Genomic DNA, 18,351 nt, shown 5'->3' with positions numbered 1-18,351 from the left:
AAAGCAAAATGTATTTAGTCCAGAAAATCAGTGGCGATGTAAATTATGTAAAGACCTCTACATGTGAAGGTAACTGATCCGACATGGATGTCGGTTCTGGTACAATCTTGCACAGCCAGACCTTCATGGAGATCCTGAGGCTTTGAAACAACCACTCTCAGAGGAGTGATTCCACCTGCTCAACTACAGCACGCTATATTTATACATGTGCTTTAGAATATAAGATATTAATATAATATATTAATATATTGTTTGTGTAGTGAGTATCAACATGGTCCAACAGGAAATTACATCCTTTCTAAAGAGATGTCACATTCGCTGTGTAATCTTGCTATATTATCAAAACCTGCTTACTATTAGTATGGAACTGGGACACTGCTAAATGATAGTAAAGTTTAATCTTACGGCGTTAAAGTATAACAACAATTAATTGAGTTTTTATCCAACTTTTGTGCTTCGGTATCTTCAAACCAGCACGAGCCAAAACAAAGACAGAAGAGAAGTCTGCCAAAGCAAGATTATCTGCTGTGTTATGACAGACCACTCACACACTTTTTGCTTTGTAGCTGCATTGCATTCTGGGCAATGGAGTCAAATGCTAGTATCTGCCTTATATTGTAAATTCACTGATAAAAAAAACATCTTGACATCCCATGACATCTTCTAATCCAGAGCTGTACAGATAGTTACAGGTGGGATTATATTTCACACAGAATTGAGTGCACAGGTGATGTACAGCGGTGTTACCTGTATCTGCTGAAGCATGTTCCTGAGCTGAACCAGGAACTCCTTGGCATCTTTAGCTTTGTCAGAGACACCGTTCAGGGCCTGGGAGATCTGGCACTGCAGAGACAAACACAAATATAGAAAAAACTATTCAATTAAAAATGCTTTAGCAAGTGTCATTATTTACTTTTTAATAACTGCAAACACAAATCCGCTAGAATTAAATAGATGATCTCACACTTCAGTTAGTAAAGAGCGACTTTAAACTTGTTATTTGCTCGAGACATGACGCCTACATCTCTCTCGACATCAAGAGCTGAAGAATTGAAAACACCACGCCTCAGTGAAGGGAAACTGTGAAACCAGTACGACCAGTTACCTCCGAGGCTTTTCCTAAAACGCTGGTTATGTAATCACTTCACCCGATAGACTATTCCCCCTGGATGATCCGAGCCCAGAGCAAAATCATTGGGACCCCGTCTCACAGGCCGAGACTCTGCATGGTCGTTTTATAATCTAGATTAGAGTCTAAAACACATGTCACTTGTTCCTCTCTCAGCAACACTTCAACACGAGGTAGAATTAAACAAACTAGCAAGAATATAAAAACGTATCGCAGACGTGAGCTTCTCCTAATGCAACGTTCTGCAAAGTCATCACAGTGAGGAGCTACAAATCCATTATAATATTCACGCCCAAACATGATGTATCAAAAGGAAATACCTCAAAATCCTTACATATCTTATAAATCCGAGTGCTGCCACATATATCATCTTCAGTATTAGCCAACATTTTGTCAGCAAGTGCTTTAAGCTGAGCACTGAGACTAATGCGTTTGACGCTCTTTAATCCTCACTAAATCGTCTCTATTTGCTCCTAAATGGAGCTCTTCCCCCAATGTTCTACCTAATTTCCATAGAATAGCCACAGGCGGAGTATATTAAGAGGGTAGAATATTCTGTGTATCACCATCAACAGCTGTTTGTGCTGCTAAGATCATTTGCATGTTGAATATATATATATATATATATATAAATATATGTTGGTCCAGCAGATAAAACTGTATATATATATAAACATGAGTTCATTAATACGTTTAACCTCTGCGGTCCTACTCAGCATGTTTACATTCTAATACAAATAACTCATGCAACTGTACTCTGCAACCCTACACTCTCAGGTTTAGTTGGCATGGGTCAGTGCGTGTGTGTGTGCGTGTGTGTGTGCGTGTGTGTGTGTGTGTGTGTGTGTGTGCATCAGTCACTGGTAAATAAGAAAAGACAAGACAAAGGAAACCCACACTGTTACACACATGCCAAGCTGTGATGAATCTGCTCCACCATCACCACACCCACATGTCCCACCTGCTCCTCTTTATCTGCACACACACACACATGCACACACACACATGCATGTGCTCCATGTAGCAGAGTGGGATGATTATTTTCTTTAGAGATAACAGTACCTATTCCTCCAGTTAAACAGCACTCAGTAAATCTAAGAAATCATTACATGTTACGAACTCCTTTTATTGATATAACATATGTGCTGTTGAGCCGAGTATAACAATAAAACAAATGATATTGTTAAGCAATAGACACTTAATGTGTAAAATAGTCTGATGTGAGTAAACCTTAAGTAAAGATGGATTCACCCTGTATTAGTGTTGATCGTTATATATCTTTGTCACCACTCTGGCTGAACCAAGAGTCTCTTGATCGACTCCACAGAACAGAACTCAGCTGCCAGGCTTTTAACCAGATGCACTCCTGTTCATCCTCACACTGCCTCCCAGTATCGCTTTGAATAGATTTGACAGATTATTTTTAAGGCTCTTCACAGAGTCTCACCGCTGCAGGTCTGACCTCTTAGTATAGTACGAGGTGGTATGTGCTGTAAGATCCTTTAAGGGATGTCTTTCTGTTCCAGAGGCCTGACTGAGAACTAAGAAAGGGACAGAGCTTTGTATTCAGGGCCCCGAGGCTCTGAACCTATCAGGTCGCCTGAGTCCCTGATCTCCTTTAACGCTTTTATTTCCTTTAAAAAACTACACTATATTGGTTTCCATACAGCAAATAGTTTTTTATCTCTTTTCTTCTAAACACTGATGATTTTATTTCGCTGCCTTTGTGAAGCATTTTGTGACCTCTTCTATAAATCCATCCATCCATCCATCCATCCATCCATCGTCTACATCTTATCCGGGGTCGGGTCGCGGGGGCAGCAGCTCCAGTAGTGAACCCCAATCTTCCCTTCTCCGGGCCACATCCTCCAGCTCCGACTGGGGGATCCCGAGGCGTTCCCAGTGAGGAGATATAATCTCTCCACCGAGTCCTGGGTCTTCCCCGGGGTCTCCTCCCAGCTGGACGTGCCTGGAACACCTCCCTAGGGAGGCGCCCAGGTGGCTCCTTACTAGATGAACCACCTCAACTGGATCCTTTCAACGTAAAGGAGCAGCGGCTCTACTCCGAGTCTCTCACGGATGGCTGAGCTTCTCACCCTATCTCTAAGGGAGACGCCACCCGTCTGAGAAAACACATGTTGTACCCGTGATCTCGTTCTTTGGGTCATGACCCAGCCTTCATGACCATAGGGGAGGGTAGGAACGAAGATCGCCCGGTAGATCGAGAGCTTTGCCTTCTGGCTCAGCTCTCTTTTCGTCAAGATTACTATTAATATTTTTACTCCCACGGCTACGTTTGAAAGTAAATCTCCCACTACACAAAGTCACTGTATGTATAATCCCCTCACCACATCCCCATAATAACCACTAAACCCCCCCCCACACACACACACACGCTGATCTTATCCCCGTCCATCCCTCTTCTACGCACGTGCTGTCCGGAGTCGGGAGGAGGGACGTGTGGGAGGTCATGGTTCACAAATCAACCCAACCCCTTCTGTGGAGCTTCTCGCTGCTCCTCACCAAGAGGCCATCTGGCCCAGCAAGCTGTCTGGTGTGTGTGTGTGTGTGTGTGTGTGTGTGTGTGTGTTAGTGTTTGCATGCCAAGATGCTAACAAGGGGATGACGGATGTGGCGTGTGAGTGCTGTCCTGGCACATCCCCTCTTCTTGTTTGTGTGTTCTGTCTGCTTCTACATTTATTCAACTCATCAGGTCAAAGTTCTGAGCTGCATCCACCCACCGGCCTGTCTGCTCCTCACCTACTTTAGTAAACATTGGTGGTTCATTCATTGATTTTCTTAACCAACCACCTTATTTTTCAGAGTGGTGGGGAGCTGGAGTGTATCCCAGCATGCATTGTGTGCCACAGACATGAGAGTCTCTTCTCTGAGAGAGAACAGGACAGAAAGGCAGCGTTACACATTGTTACAACAACAAATACAAAAGAAACAGATATAGAGTAAGACGGCTGTCACACACCACAAAAGACCACAAATAATCCCCATTGAAGCTGCAGATAAAGGTACGAGCATAACAATGGCGTTTATATATTATGTTCCCCACCATGCTGCAGTGACGTATTCAACATTTGCTGTCTTTGTTTTTCTTATGTATGCTGTAAACTATATATATATTATATTAACCATCAATGTGCGGCTGCAGATTTCCACTAATTCCACGACCTATTTATAAATAGCTGAATATAACTTCTTATTCTGCAGATATGTGGACTGCCCCGATGCTAAAATGCTAAAGGCACCAAACTAATGAATAAGATAATAAGAAAATGCTCCCAAAGCAAGAATATAATGCAAAAACACCTCAATCCATATTTACAGGTTTTAAAATACCGCTTCATGAGACACCTCTCCATGCCAAGCCTGACACACTGTCGTCACAATCTGCAGGGATATATTTGGCCACAATGCTTCAACCTACAGGAGACCATGCCAACCTGCAGGAAGAGGATGAGCCACTGAAGAGATGTGGAACGAAAGAGAAACACAGGAACATGAGAAAACCATGCAGATGAAAAGGAAATGGAATTTATCTCAGCGAGAATCGTCACACCTGCAGAACAGAACTGTGCATTCAGAAATCCAATGTCTTCCCCTTCTTTGTGTCTATTGTTCTCGTCCCCTTGACCTTTTTTCATCCTTTATTACTCCTCCAAACGCGAGTGTCATTTGTCTTTTCAGCCCTCCTCTCAGAAACAAGTGCTATTATCTCATTATCTTATTATAGAGGCGACGGCGGAGCATTTATTCAGTCTGTGACATTTGTGGAGGCGCCGCTGTGTTGGTTCCACAGAAAGAAAGATGCAGGCGAAGAGGCAGCGGCACGGATTCAGGAGGGGAACCGCTTATGGTGCTGAGACGACGGCTAACTGGAGAGCAGGCAGAGGGTTTGAACTTCTGGATCTGCGAGTGCGTGTATGCTCCCCCTTCCAACAGACTCGTTATTATTGCTAGTGTTGTTAAATGCCCACTGACTCCTCAAAGCAGCTTTAATGCTTCGTGTAAAGGATGATGGGGATGAATGGATTCACATTAACTCTCAGTCCAATATAAAAGGGTAATAAGTAGATAGGAATGAGAGGGTAATACATCTAAACAGCACAACACTACAATAAGAACCCTGTCTGCCATCAATTACATTTATATACTACTAAATGCCAGATACTTTGTGGAGTAAATGTCATTTCTGCCTCTCTATTTATGTAAATGGGAGTTTTTTCCAGAACATGCATCTCACAAACAAAACGTTTTGTTTAAGGGGTTTAAATTCAACATTTGTCATATTGTCGTATACAGTTAACTCTGCTTGTAACTCTAAAATCTTTCCCGCATTATGACAATTAAAAAGAAACCCTGTGATCCCCGCAGCATCACTCTGCTGATGCTCGGAGTAGAATATAATCAGAACTGTTGTTGACACAGTTGTGTTTCTAGAAAACATTACGTCACATGAGGACGCAAAGGATGCATACACTCCACAAAGAATCCCTGCACGGTCGGATTTGAATCAGAGACTAATGTTCAGGCACTGTTGGGAACTTTTTTAATGTCGTAGAGAAACAGTTGTGTTGAGTAATGTGAGAGAGAAGATGGGGGTCACTGTGACCCACAGGAGAACAATCGGTAGATCTTATGTGTTTGGCTGACAGCCGGGGAAAGGTTGATGGTGGTGTTGACCTTGTCAGAATAATACCCAGGGGACATGGAAGAGGAGCAGGCGGAGGAGGGGGTGAAGCCCCTCATTTACCTCCTCACTTCCCCTTTAATTTATTCTCATTTGCATTCATAAACCTTTATATTCTCTTCTAACTCTGTTCCATTTACCCTCAGACCCCCTGCTCTCTTTCTCAATAGGACTTGGAACTAATATTTACTTGGTGGTAAATAGGGTTGAACGTTTGTGAATCAATAATGCACAAGTGAAGTGTGGAAGGAGCTGACCACTCTTCCTCTTCTCCTTCCCTTAAGCTCTGCACCATGAAAGGCTGACAATTCTGTGGTGAAAAACAGCAGCCAAGAATGATCCACTTCCTTGTGCAGAAACATGAAGCGCATTAAATTAAATAGCACATTCTGGGTAACATGCTGCTCAGGTGCCTCGTGAATCCATTGCAAGAGAGAATCAGTGGCAGATTGCAGGGTGAGAGCCAGTTCCTGATATATATCGCAGGAGCTGCAGCTGCCTCCACAATCTCCACTTTGTGCGTCACAGTGCACACTCACAGTTGCGTGTTGGATGTCAATCATTTCCACTACGAGAGCCGATTACTTGGTCAACTTCAGACACGACACTGCACTTCCATAGGTCCTCAGTATTACACCACAATCGAGAACATTGAAGGAAAGACATACATAGTTAGATATCAAAGAGTAACAATATTATTAGTATTTAAAAACATGGGTTTTCAATAGGGGGTCCGTGACTGCTAGGGGGTCGTCTGAATTTCTGCAATTCATCAAAAAATGTAAATAATAACATGAATCCAACATATTATTAGCCAAATCAGCCTATTGGTAAAAACCCAACACATTTCATTTACACAACATTGATGATAGTAACTGATACCGATGAATACACTCACACGAGCTAGCTAACCTGTGCAGCACCTATCCATAACGCCAAACCAGTTAGCTACGGCTACAAATTATTGTTAATAGCCATAAAAACATGTTTCTGCATCCCACTTATGGCTTCATCAAATCACAGGAAGCCGCGAATGATTGTGGAAGAATGAATTATTGATGAAAGCCCGTAACAACCTCTTAGATTGGTCTAATCCAAATTAATTTAACAAAAGCCTTTATTGCTATAAAAACATGATTAAATGTAACTCTATACATACAGTAAATATAGCTGTACTCCATCAGAACAACCAGTGTATCGCTCCATCAGTGTAGTCATCCAGCTGTGTTACAGTATTAGTGTTTCACATCTGGTGGAGGTCAAAACCAATCTCCTCTCCCCTTCCTCCTCTTCATCCTCTCATCCACCATCGACCAGCCTCTCAATCCTCTGCTGAGCTGCTACACAGCCATTTGAACGCTGATACTATATACTTTCCAATGCAACATTTAGCTTAAGCTCAACCAAAACAAAACAAGTATCCATTAGCGGAAAGTTCTGAATTACTGTATCAGACAAATCCACGATAAATGACGTCGTAGAGGCTAGATTTACCATCCTAATACAAGATCAGATGTGCTTTCAATGTCATATGATGTTTAAATGGTGATATGATTGAGACATATATATACGATATATGGGAGACCAACATTTGCTTCGCTAGCGTGACCAAACTTGACCAAAGTGTTGTAAATCTTAACCCAGAATCCCAACATGTGGAGCAGAAGTTATTCGTCATACAAAGCAGAAAACCTCGACACTATAAAAACCGCTATATGAAGCTTTTCAACCATCTACATGTAGACCATCAATATTAATAGCATAAGGTTCACTGCTCAAATATGTCCGGAGCAGCTGTGCAAAAACTTCATCTCCATGAGTCGCCGCCTTTCACCTACTCGTAAACTTTTTTAATTCAGTGTGTGGCCGCCTGTTTTGAAGCATAAAAAAAATACATTAATAATAGATTAATGTATAATGTGAAGCTCAAGTTCAACTTTATTTTGCTGTATTTATCAACAACTCAAAAGCAAGTCCCTGCTGAGAAAGAGAAAACTACTTCAAATGCTTCCACTTGTGCTGACTATGATGAGACCTTTCACAGTTTGACAGAGCTCAACGCTGTCACATCCTCTCCAGAGAAATAGATTCCTCCCCAGTCGTCTTAGATCAACCGAAGCATGGATCAGTGGCTACTGCCATAACTGCCTGAATGAACTCCAGGATGGAAGGAGGGAGAATCGTTTTACCGCCCTGACTTTTCCTTGTGGGGTTTAGCTTCTGAAGAGAGAGCGGCGAGGAAACAAAAGAGCTGCAGAGCAAAGAACAACTGATCAATAATTGATCAGGGCATCTTCCATATTAATAAATAAAGAAGGTAGGGAGATCGCCCAGGGCGTAAATGTTATGAATCCAGTGCAAATTATGTTTATTGGAATTGATGAATCTATTACGGGCTAACATGGGACGCTGTCGATTATTCTGTGTTGTGATTTAAAAATGCTAACGATCACGGTTACGCTACATCACATGTTACAGACGCTGGCATGCTCACATAAGACTCATCTACACGCACATAATGTATTGGGCTTCTTAATGAATGAGCAGCCGCTTGTAACGAAGCTCATTGTTCCACTATAGGATGTCCACACGCTCCTCAGAGGTCTGGCATCAGCACTTATTTTGTTACCAGAAATAGATCACAAATATACTCTCTCTCTCTCTCTCTCTCTCTCTCTCTCTCTCTCCCACACACACACACGGTTAACTACAGTTACACTCCCCCCCCCCCACCCCCGCACACACACACAGCCTTTCTGCAGAGTAGGTCTAGTGTGTTAGAGCCAGAGGAGAGGAAGTGTAGTAAAGTGTGCATTAACCTACATTCATCGCAGTCCAGCAGCACAGCCTTCAGTTACTCTGTGCCAGGGTGTGTGTCAGGGTGTGCGTGTGCGTGTGTGTGTGTGTGCTATGACATTGTGAGGACAGAAATCTGTTAACACACTCATATTATAGGGACTGAGCTCCCATGTGGGGACATAAATCTGGTCACCACAAGGTTAACCGACGGGTTACGGTTAGAATTTAAATTGGGTTCTATAACACCAAGAGAAATCCATGTTTTCAGCATTGCACTTCTATAACAGTGTCAAGGGACATCTTTTAAAAAAGTATTGAAACTGATGCAGCAGATCCACGCATTCTTCTTCTTTGGCAAAACATGGTGTCTACATTACCCACAATGCAACTCAACAGCTGACTAGATTGACCACCCGTCGAAACCGGCCAGTTGTCAGCCTAGAGGCCTTCAGTCTCATATATCCGGTCAAATTAACACATGTGCCGCATGATGGTTTTACGACACACATCGCCACAGACAGTACAGTCAGCCACACACACACACACACACACACACACACACACACACACACACACACACACACACACACACACACACTATAAAAACAAGGCTTTGACAACAATAAGCTCCTGTAACTTGATGCAAGTTATTTAAGAGTTAATGTTTTATTATGAACATGCAATTTAATTAAAATGTTCCATGAAAGAAAAGTTACAAAACTAATTGTGTTTGCTGTTATTTGTAGTTACTATTAATACTTAAGAAGAAAGAAAATCAGGGTTTTCTCCTCTCATCTGCTGACAGGACGTTTGGAGTTCCGGGTGTGTGACGCTAGTAGCGGCTAAAGGAGCCTCGCTAGCTCCAGAGGTCTCGTTAGCTCACTAACTCCTCACCCCTTCACACTATTCACAGAGAAGAAATGTGCCATCCATGTTTGAAGCTATAAGACACTTTGAGAGGCTGATAAATGGAAGTAGAACTGAACTGAGACTGAAAGTCAACAGAATGTCCTCATAAGTACTGTGCAACATAACAGTGTGTGTTGCAGGGCCTGAGGTAACAGGCGAGTAAGGCTGACCTGTCATGGTCGGCGAGCTGCCATCTGGAATGAGGTTAGTCAGGCACAGCCAGTCGGCACAGTTCAGCACTCGCACTAAATTACCTTAGTAACAGCGTCTCGGGAGATGAAAGCGCCCACTTTTGCTGAGAAAATTGTCGTAATTTCATGTAGTACTGCCTGAGGCGCTGAATTCACTTACATAAGAGAAGAACACTCCATGTTACTCTGAGAAAACCAGCACTCTTGTGCTTTTTAAGACATGACATGAGGTTACCTGGTTTTCCTAATATGTACGAGTCATCATTAAAACTCAAACATGTTCCGACTGTAGCATAACATTACCATGATGTACTGTATCTGTAGGAAGCAGGAGCTGATGGAGATGTGGTGGTTATTACAGTAACACGAGTCCTGTAGCTGCTTTTATATCACAACCTTCCGTGAGCAGACCCACAAAACACTACTCTTTCCCCCAGTGATGCTTTGGAACAATGCGAGTCTGCGGTCTTATACTCAAATGCATAAGCCTATTATAGATCTGGTAAATGTCCAATAGTTGGGTGCAGCGTCCCTGTTAACGCAGTGAGTATCCGATCCACGTGAAACAGAAACAAACCACAGCACAGATCACAACAAACCGGCCGCAGGCGGCTCAACACGGGGACACGATTGTCAAAATGTTTCTCGTCCCTGCTGATGAGGAAACAAGCGAGACAAGATGTTTACTGTCAATATCAAAATGATGTAACATGAGAGTAAGCGACAGCTCTGGCGAGGAAGGAAACTAAATCTGATTTCCGTGTATACACCAGAGATGCATTTTAAAGTGAATGATTCATATGTAATGCATGTCACATACAGACGTGCAGTGTTATCTTTGTCTTTGATTGTGTCACAAATCTCAAGTCAGTGGCGTGTGTTTCCCCAAGATAAACAGTCGTTGTACGAACCAGCCTTCCTGCCACACCAACTGTGTTCATTGTGACTCATGTCACCGTACCAGAATAAATCTACACCGTCTGCCCACCTACCATCTGGATTCGTCTCTACCACACACACTTAGTGGAAGTTCAGCTCTTTAAGGACCTTTAGTGCTAATTTGTCACATACATGGTATTTTATTCCTCCATCTGTCTCGAACTCATGAGCCGACATTCCTGTGAACTCGCCGCCTCCCTTTATACCTTATTGTGCACGTAAATCATTTATACGTTGGCAAAAATTAGATATCGACTCACAAATCTCATCAACAACTAAAGTAGGGTAAAAGAAATCACCAACGTCATGGCCTCTTCAGTCACAGGATATATGAAGAAAGGAGTTCTAGTGTTACCCTAATCAAGACAATCCTCAAACAATGATCCAATTTATGAAACTGTCTATTTCTCTGACAAATTGTGAATCTAAAGCACTCACAGGAGATGAACAATGGAGCTGGCTGAGTTGCAAACAGACTTAATGTAATGCATGTGGAGGGACAAACAGTATGGGAAGCTGAACGTCAGCATATGTTCTGGAAATGAGAGAAGCGACTCCAACAACAGCAGCAGCTTTGTTTCACAGTGTAAAGCGGCACACAACAACAACAACAACAACAACAACAACAACAACAGTTTAGAAACTTGAGAACAAATCCCAGCAGAAAAAAGCCAAAGATAAATCAGGTGACAGAAGGGAGCGTAAGGAGAGCCATTCTAAGTGGCATCCTGTCGGAGCGGCTCAAAGCACAGAGGGAGTGATTAAATGTGGGAGCTGTATACGGATCCAACATCGTTCCTCTCTCAGTTATGGTCCAATTTTGAGGTACCAGCCACCAGGGCAAAGAAGAACATCGGCTAACATCTCAGGGGAAATGATCCGTTTTGATCAAGACTGATGTGCGATTATACAGAAAGACACAAGCTTTAAAGTTGCCCAAAACATGCAATTACAGGAGAGGCAGATATGTTGAATCACATGTTGTTTGAAGAGGTTTGGAAGCAAGAGAGCACATGGGTTTGTAATGTCCAGGAGGAGGATGTGAAAGGTGTTTATGATGCGTTAGATCCAACGCTTGTACAAACGGGCAGATAAAGAGCAACCCTGTCTCCTAGAAATGATGTTTGTACACTCCTTTCTTTCCCCAAATACTTTATGATGGAAATGTAATCGCTGTTTGGAATCTGGATTATGTTCAGTGGCAATGGCTGATAGTGGTACGTTTATGTACCATGAACATTTCATAGGATAGAGGTCGGGGGGGGATGGTGGTTTAACCCTTTGGTTAAGGTTAGAGAGAGATTGTGTTTGTATATTTTATATTCTCCATATCGCCCAGCTTAATCACCAATAATGCAAAATGACAGACCTAAAGGAAAATGTTATGGTACCGTCCAAAAGAAAATAAATGACAACATGCATCTCAAGGTGGAACATCGGATCACTTCCTCTGCTGCGTCCCACACTGCAGGATTATGAGGTGACAGCCTTGGCATGTGCTGTTTTGGGGGCTGCTCTGACCCAACGACACTTTGTGTTTCCAAACACAAATGCTGTTTTAAGTTAATGTCTTTGACATGGTAATGTGCACAACACATTAATTATGAATCAAGTCAAATTTGTCCCATTTCAAATCTAAAACGATTTTAAAGATGACGCTGCAAACACACAGCAGGAGAAGCAGAGACTCTGCATCTGTGGTTTTTAATATTTAACTCAGTGGCAGGGCTAGCTGCTCTTTACTGGACTGAGTTGCATCACATATACACACACACACACACACACACACACACACACACACACACACACACACACACACACACACACACACACACACATACACACACACATGTGCTTTAAATAGGCAGTGTGTTTTCTGCTTGACTGATCAGAGGAAACTGGATCAGTGTGTCTTTCTCTGCATTCCCTCAGCAAAAGTTCATCCGCTTCACTTATGCATATTTATGCCTTCCGAATGTGTGTGTGTGTGTGTGTGTGTGTGTGTGTGTGTGTGTGTGTGTGTAGCAGTGGGATAGTCAGCCCCAGGCTGCTCCATGATGTACTTAGTGTTTGATTTGCAACAAATACAATAATGATCCAACTGTCTGTCTTCATTAGTGAATTCTCTAAAGAATTTATAAAGCATAAAACACATAGACACGATGAAATGCAGCAAAATGTTGCATAAATACCTAATCATATATTCATACATGGCTAAACTGTCAATGCATATATGCAAAAAGCACAAATAATTACACAAACACACACACACACGCACACACACACACTCGTGCAGCTGCTTCATGTTTACTCCCCAAGGAATTTGACATAGCGTTACTCACAGTCCAGTATGTAACCCCAGGTCACACACACACACACACACACACACACACCCACACATACACACACACACACACACACACACACACACACACACACACTGCTGAGTCATGGCAGCCATTGCTCAGTAGGATGTGTCAGTACAGCATCAGAGTCACTTATATGAATATCATATTCATCTAAAAGCACAACATTTACAACAAACTAACAACAGTCCTCTTGAGCTACAGTAGTTCTCCACCTTTAAAACCCCAAAGGTGGAGAACTATTCATTTAAAAGTAGGTGAGGTTTAAAATCCAAACATCTGACACCCTGACCTGGCAGTGAATGTGTTGCACTGAATCTCATGTGTTGGTGAGGAACAGGAACAATGGGAGGAGGATATGTGGAATTAGCCAAAGCTCAGCAATTAGGTCCATATCAAGATCAATTAGGATTACTGTGCAGAAGCATAATAAATATCATTTAGAGAGAATACGGAGGTCATCGTGTGTTCAGTTAAGAGCTGGTCTCTTACCCCCAACTGTTGAGGATTTGTGATCTGAAGAGTCTACTGTAAAGAAAGAGACTTTTGATTTGTCCAACTGTACTTTTGTTGTGGCAACATGGCAGCTGAGTCTTTATAGCTAGATATTTCCATCACGCAATTTACTAAAAACCCAACTGATAGCATCAACCGATATGAGCGTATCACAAATCGTAGCATCGTATCGTATTGGCAGTAAGTAACAAGAGATTATAGGTGGAGATTTGTGTTTGGTTGGTTTGTTTGTTTGTCTGTTGGTCAGCAGGATTACAGAACAACGACTGACCCCATTGTTATGAAACTTGGTGGAAGAGTGTAGCATGGGCCAGGGAATAACCCAGAACATTTTGGAGCGGATCCAAATGACAGGGCGGATACACGCATTATTATAATTCTTTGGTTGCTATATCTGGTATTTCCTGCACAGAAGAAGCATTCTGTTTCCAATCAGAAGCAGGGAGAGGATGCGTATAGATACGGTAAGACCCAGTACAACAGTATGAACGAAAAAAGGAAGAGAGTGCCGCCCACCAAAATAAAAACCTTCTCTGAGTGCCACCTCAAAAACTCAACAGCCATTTCAGCTGTGCAACATGATGCTGGGAGCCTGTTTAAGTGCAGACCGAGGAGGAGGAGGAGGAGGAGGAGGAGGAGGAGGAGGAGGAGGAGGAGGAAGACGGCCAGACATCGATCTCACTCAACAAGAAGGACACCGTATTAACTAAGTGGCGGCCATCTCTTATTCATTCACTGCTCATTACTTATCAACGCCCTCTCACTCCTGTACTCTGATGGGATTTTCACGGTCCATTTATGGGACAGGGTGATGGAGGGAAAGATGGAGGAAGGGCGGGAGTAAATGAGGGGGGTGGGGAGAGTAAATAAGAGGCAGAGATGGAGCGTTAAAGGGAGGCAGGCGTATAGAGAAGGTGAAAGAAGAGGATGAAATGTCTGGAGGCTTCCAATCCCACAGAAAACAAGAAGGACAGACAGAGAGATGAGTCCCGATGACCCACTTAGCAGGAGAATGGCTTTTAATTTACACTTATGTCTGGGGTGTGATGATCATGATGGCCTTATGAAATGCTGTTTTAAACACAGGAAGTAGTCTGATTAGAGAGTGAACCAAATCAAACACCGGTCCTGCAGCCTGTTAAATAATAGTAGTGTATTGATTTCCCTTTAAACTCTTTTGATTTCTGTCCCTGAGGCCTTTTTTAATTTTTTAATTCCAACAGCAAAGTCGAATCACACCGTTTCCTGAGAGGGGTGAACTTCAGTTGACCCCAACCCCTTAGGACACTTTTAAATTAATGAAGGAGTCATTAAAAACATGAATTAAATCATAAATCACTTTAATCATCCTATAATGAAACAGGCGGGTGATTTTTGGCAGGCAGGGGGGGGGGGGGGGGGGGGGGGGGGGGGAGTGAAGGAGGGATGAGGTCAGATGGCAAAACCCGGTGTTATCTCCATGTTTTAGTCAAATTTAGTTCCAGTAGACTTTACAGTAAATGGTGTTTCCCCCTGTGTGCGTGTCATAAATGTAAATATGCTTCACATTAAAATAAGTCAAGAGTATTGTGCTGCAAATACAGTTACTGTTGAGACCTTACGCAACAAATACACCACAAACCTAAAACAATACAATAAAGAAATGATCAACCTTTGACAAAACCTTTCCATGTCTCCCAAATCACACAGCTCAATACTCCTGAACATTATTTATCTGCCAACCTTAACAGCTCGAGGGGAGACCCGCTCTCAACTCTGCTGCTGAAGATTGCTTTCTATCAAAGCGAGATATAGAACATTTGATTCAGGGCCATGTTTTTGTTTATGCATGCAGTGGAGGCAGACCATTGAGATATTTTACGTAAGTAGAAGCATCAGTAGCCCACTGATACCTTAACATGAGAGTGATGTTAGAATGCTGATGTCTGATGGCATTTACGCTGATCTGAAAAAGCAACCATAGCGATTAAATAAATGTACTTAAGTTACTTAATATGCACATATGACAACCATCTTTAAATATCTATAGACAAGCTTAAATAAAAGCTTTGTTTTCATTCTTAACCCTGTCCTGATCCAGCCAGAGGAAATACACCATACTTCTCTTCCCACACTAATAACATCCCACACACATGCAGTACATGTGAGCCGGTAATGCATGAAATAGCAACACAAATGTTGTGTGACCTAATCAAGGAATGACTCATATTGCACACAGACATCTGGGTTTTACGCCTACGGTAATTCTTACACTATGTGTGAATCTGTCAGGGTTCTCTAATTTACAATTTGCCCCACATACAGTTAACGCAACATAGGATTGCAATGTTTTCTCCCTTTTCTGTGATGAACGTTTCCACTTTGCAGCATCCTCTCACTCCCTTTACTGTAAATTCACTACAGACATGACGAAGCAGTTAGCACGATTTTAAATAACCTACGCAAATATGAATGCATATAAGATGAGGAAGGATTTAGATTGAAAGCATGTAGCATATACATTATATATATTACTAAAGCATAATTAGAAATTAAGATTAGATTAATACAAGATATTCAACAACAGTAAGGGCAATAAGCAGTGTTTGAGTGGGTAAAAAATGGTGTATGTTGGGATTTGGATCTAGTCTGTGTGTGTGTGTGTGTGTGTGTGTGTGTGTGTGTGTGTGTGTGTGTGTGTGTGTGTGTGTGTGTGTGTGTGTGTGTGTGCTCACCTTGTGTTGTTTCCACATCACAGCCAGCGGTTTGACGTCGTGTTTGGCATGTTTTCCCTCCTCCAAACATTTCATACACACGGGAGTCTTGCAGCTGTAGCAGTACATGTTGAAGTTTTCCACTTCGTGATCCACGCAGGTCGCCGGTTTCCGCGCGGTAGCGGGCGGCAGCTGACCGACGCCTGCCGCACCTCCTCCTGCCGCCCGGTTCGGCGGCGGAACCAGGCGGTGCTTGGCGAGCGGACCGCGGGACGGGTGGCATCGCTGCTGGCAGGCGTTACAGTAGTAGACGTCGCACTGCTCGCACATCACCGTCGCGTCCACCGGGTTGCGGTCGCACAGCTGGCACTTCACCGCGGTAGAAGAGGAAGAGGAAGAGGAAGAGGAGGCGGAGGAGCGGCGGTTCTGCTGGTACCGCGACACTATGGCCTCCAGCAGCCGGTTCCGAGGGAAACCTCGGAGCCCCCGCTCATCCAGGGAGACGCTCCGGTGGCACAGCGGGCAGGTGAGGGAGCAGTGTCGGTGGTGGTTGGCCGGTGGAAACACCCGCACCCCGTTTGGAGACTTGAGCTGGCACGGCGTGTAGGATCCGTATCCGCTGTCCGTCTCGCTGTACAGACTCATCTTGTCCATGTCCAGGTAGTCGTAGTCAGAGCTGCCAGAGGCTCGGCTCTGCAGCGGGGTCTCTCCCTCCGGGGTCTGCACGGTGATGTTCCGAGCACAGGCCAGGCAGACATTGTGGGAGCACGGCAGCAGGATGGGGTCCTTGAAGAGAGAACCGCAAACGGGGCATTTTAACTCTTCCTCCATCGCTCCCGTCTGTTTCGGTGGACCGGGGAGGAGAAGCAGCTTCAATGAAAACACTCCAGCACCGACTGACACGGACAGCTCCCTAAGCTGCTCTGCGCAGGCGCAAAGGGGGGCGGGGATTGAGGTGATTGATCGAGTTAATCTAAAGGCTATGAAACACCACAGGTCTCCTGATTGCCATGAATTGGTATTTATTTATTTAGCATTTCCTCATATCTTTCATTAAAAAATGTTATCTTGGGTATTTTATTTTGTATTCTTTTATTTGCCTCTTTAATAAAGCCCTGACGATAAGTGCTGCATCAATAAAGTTTATCATTTTTAGTATCATTAATATTATTATTTCAATAATGTTGTTAACCTAAAAGTACTTAACTTTAAATACATCTCTAAAAATATTTTTAAAATTAATTAATGAATACAAATACCCAGTATTTGACGTCAGTGTCCTAATAGTGAATATATTTATGTTGCAAAGCATACCGAGAAGGAACACAGCGGCAGAAGGAGAAGAGAAGAGCAATGGTGATTATTATACAAACTAAGAGAGATGAACAGTGAACATTAAAGAAAAGCATAGCCTATATCTTGTGTACTTTGTGATTCAGTGTTATGTTCATGATTTTGCACATATCATTATCATTAAAAAATAAAAGTAGAACAATTTATTTTCCTTGGACTTCATAATAACAAGTACTCGGATCCTTGAAGTAGCGTACTAATACCACAACGTAAAAGTACTCTCTAGTATTAAGTAGGTATACTTAAAGTATTCAGACTATTCTATATTTTAATCAATATTATTGATCAATTAATACGTAATCAACATTTTACCTTTAAAACAAATTGACGGTTAGAACATATTTTATAATAATGTAATTTGAGAAGTAACTAGTAGTCACATGGAAATAGAAGAACAAACACCACCAGCCTGTTTACAAATCCTATATCATTAAGCAATAACAGAAAGCAAGGACACTTTTAATTTATCTTAGTAAAGTGTCTTACCCTCAGCCAGAGGGAACAGAAAGGCCATGATTGTCCATCATTATGTCAACAGTAATGGTGGTCATGATAATAATGATTATTATTTATTGTGACTGCCTGATGCTCTGCATTTGTTCTGCCTGACAGTCAGAGACAGATGATCAGTGGCCAAACTAGCATATATACCAAAGAGATGAAACAGACAAACATTAAACTCTGAGTGTTAAATGTTAAGACCCTCGATCCCACCAGAGAGGACAGGTGCTCAAAATGAATGGAGATGTTAGTC

General features: G+C 42.7%; 1 protein-coding gene across 2 annotated transcripts in view; it reads right to left on the bottom strand.

Moving 5' to 3' along the window:
- The window catches only part of trim67 (tripartite motif containing 67), a 41,096-nt gene extending 23,826 nt beyond the window's left edge, over positions 1-17,270 (bottom strand). Inside the window, exons 1-2 of one of the 2 annotated variants that reach the window (XM_029462807.1) lie at positions 16,266-17,270; positions 748-843 (exon numbers count right to left, since the gene is read on the bottom strand). In XM_029462807.1, coding sequence (XP_029318667.1) covers positions 748-843; positions 16,266-17,075 — 906 coding nt within the window. In that variant the 5' untranslated portion in view covers positions 17,076-17,270. The remainder of the gene's footprint in view (positions 1-747; positions 844-16,265) is intronic. The other variant, XM_029462805.1, reaches the window with a different exon arrangement.
- Positions 17,271-18,351: the final 1,081 nt, after the last annotated feature.

Source organism: Cottoperca gobio, chromosome 24 (assembly GCF_900634415.1).
Source record: "Cottoperca gobio chromosome 24, fCotGob3.1, whole genome shotgun sequence".
Classification (NCBI taxonomy): Eukaryota; Metazoa; Chordata; class Actinopteri; order Perciformes; family Bovichtidae; genus Cottoperca; species Cottoperca gobio.
The sequence above is the reverse complement of the archived record's forward strand: the minus strand, read 5'-3'. Positions and strand labels throughout refer to the sequence as shown.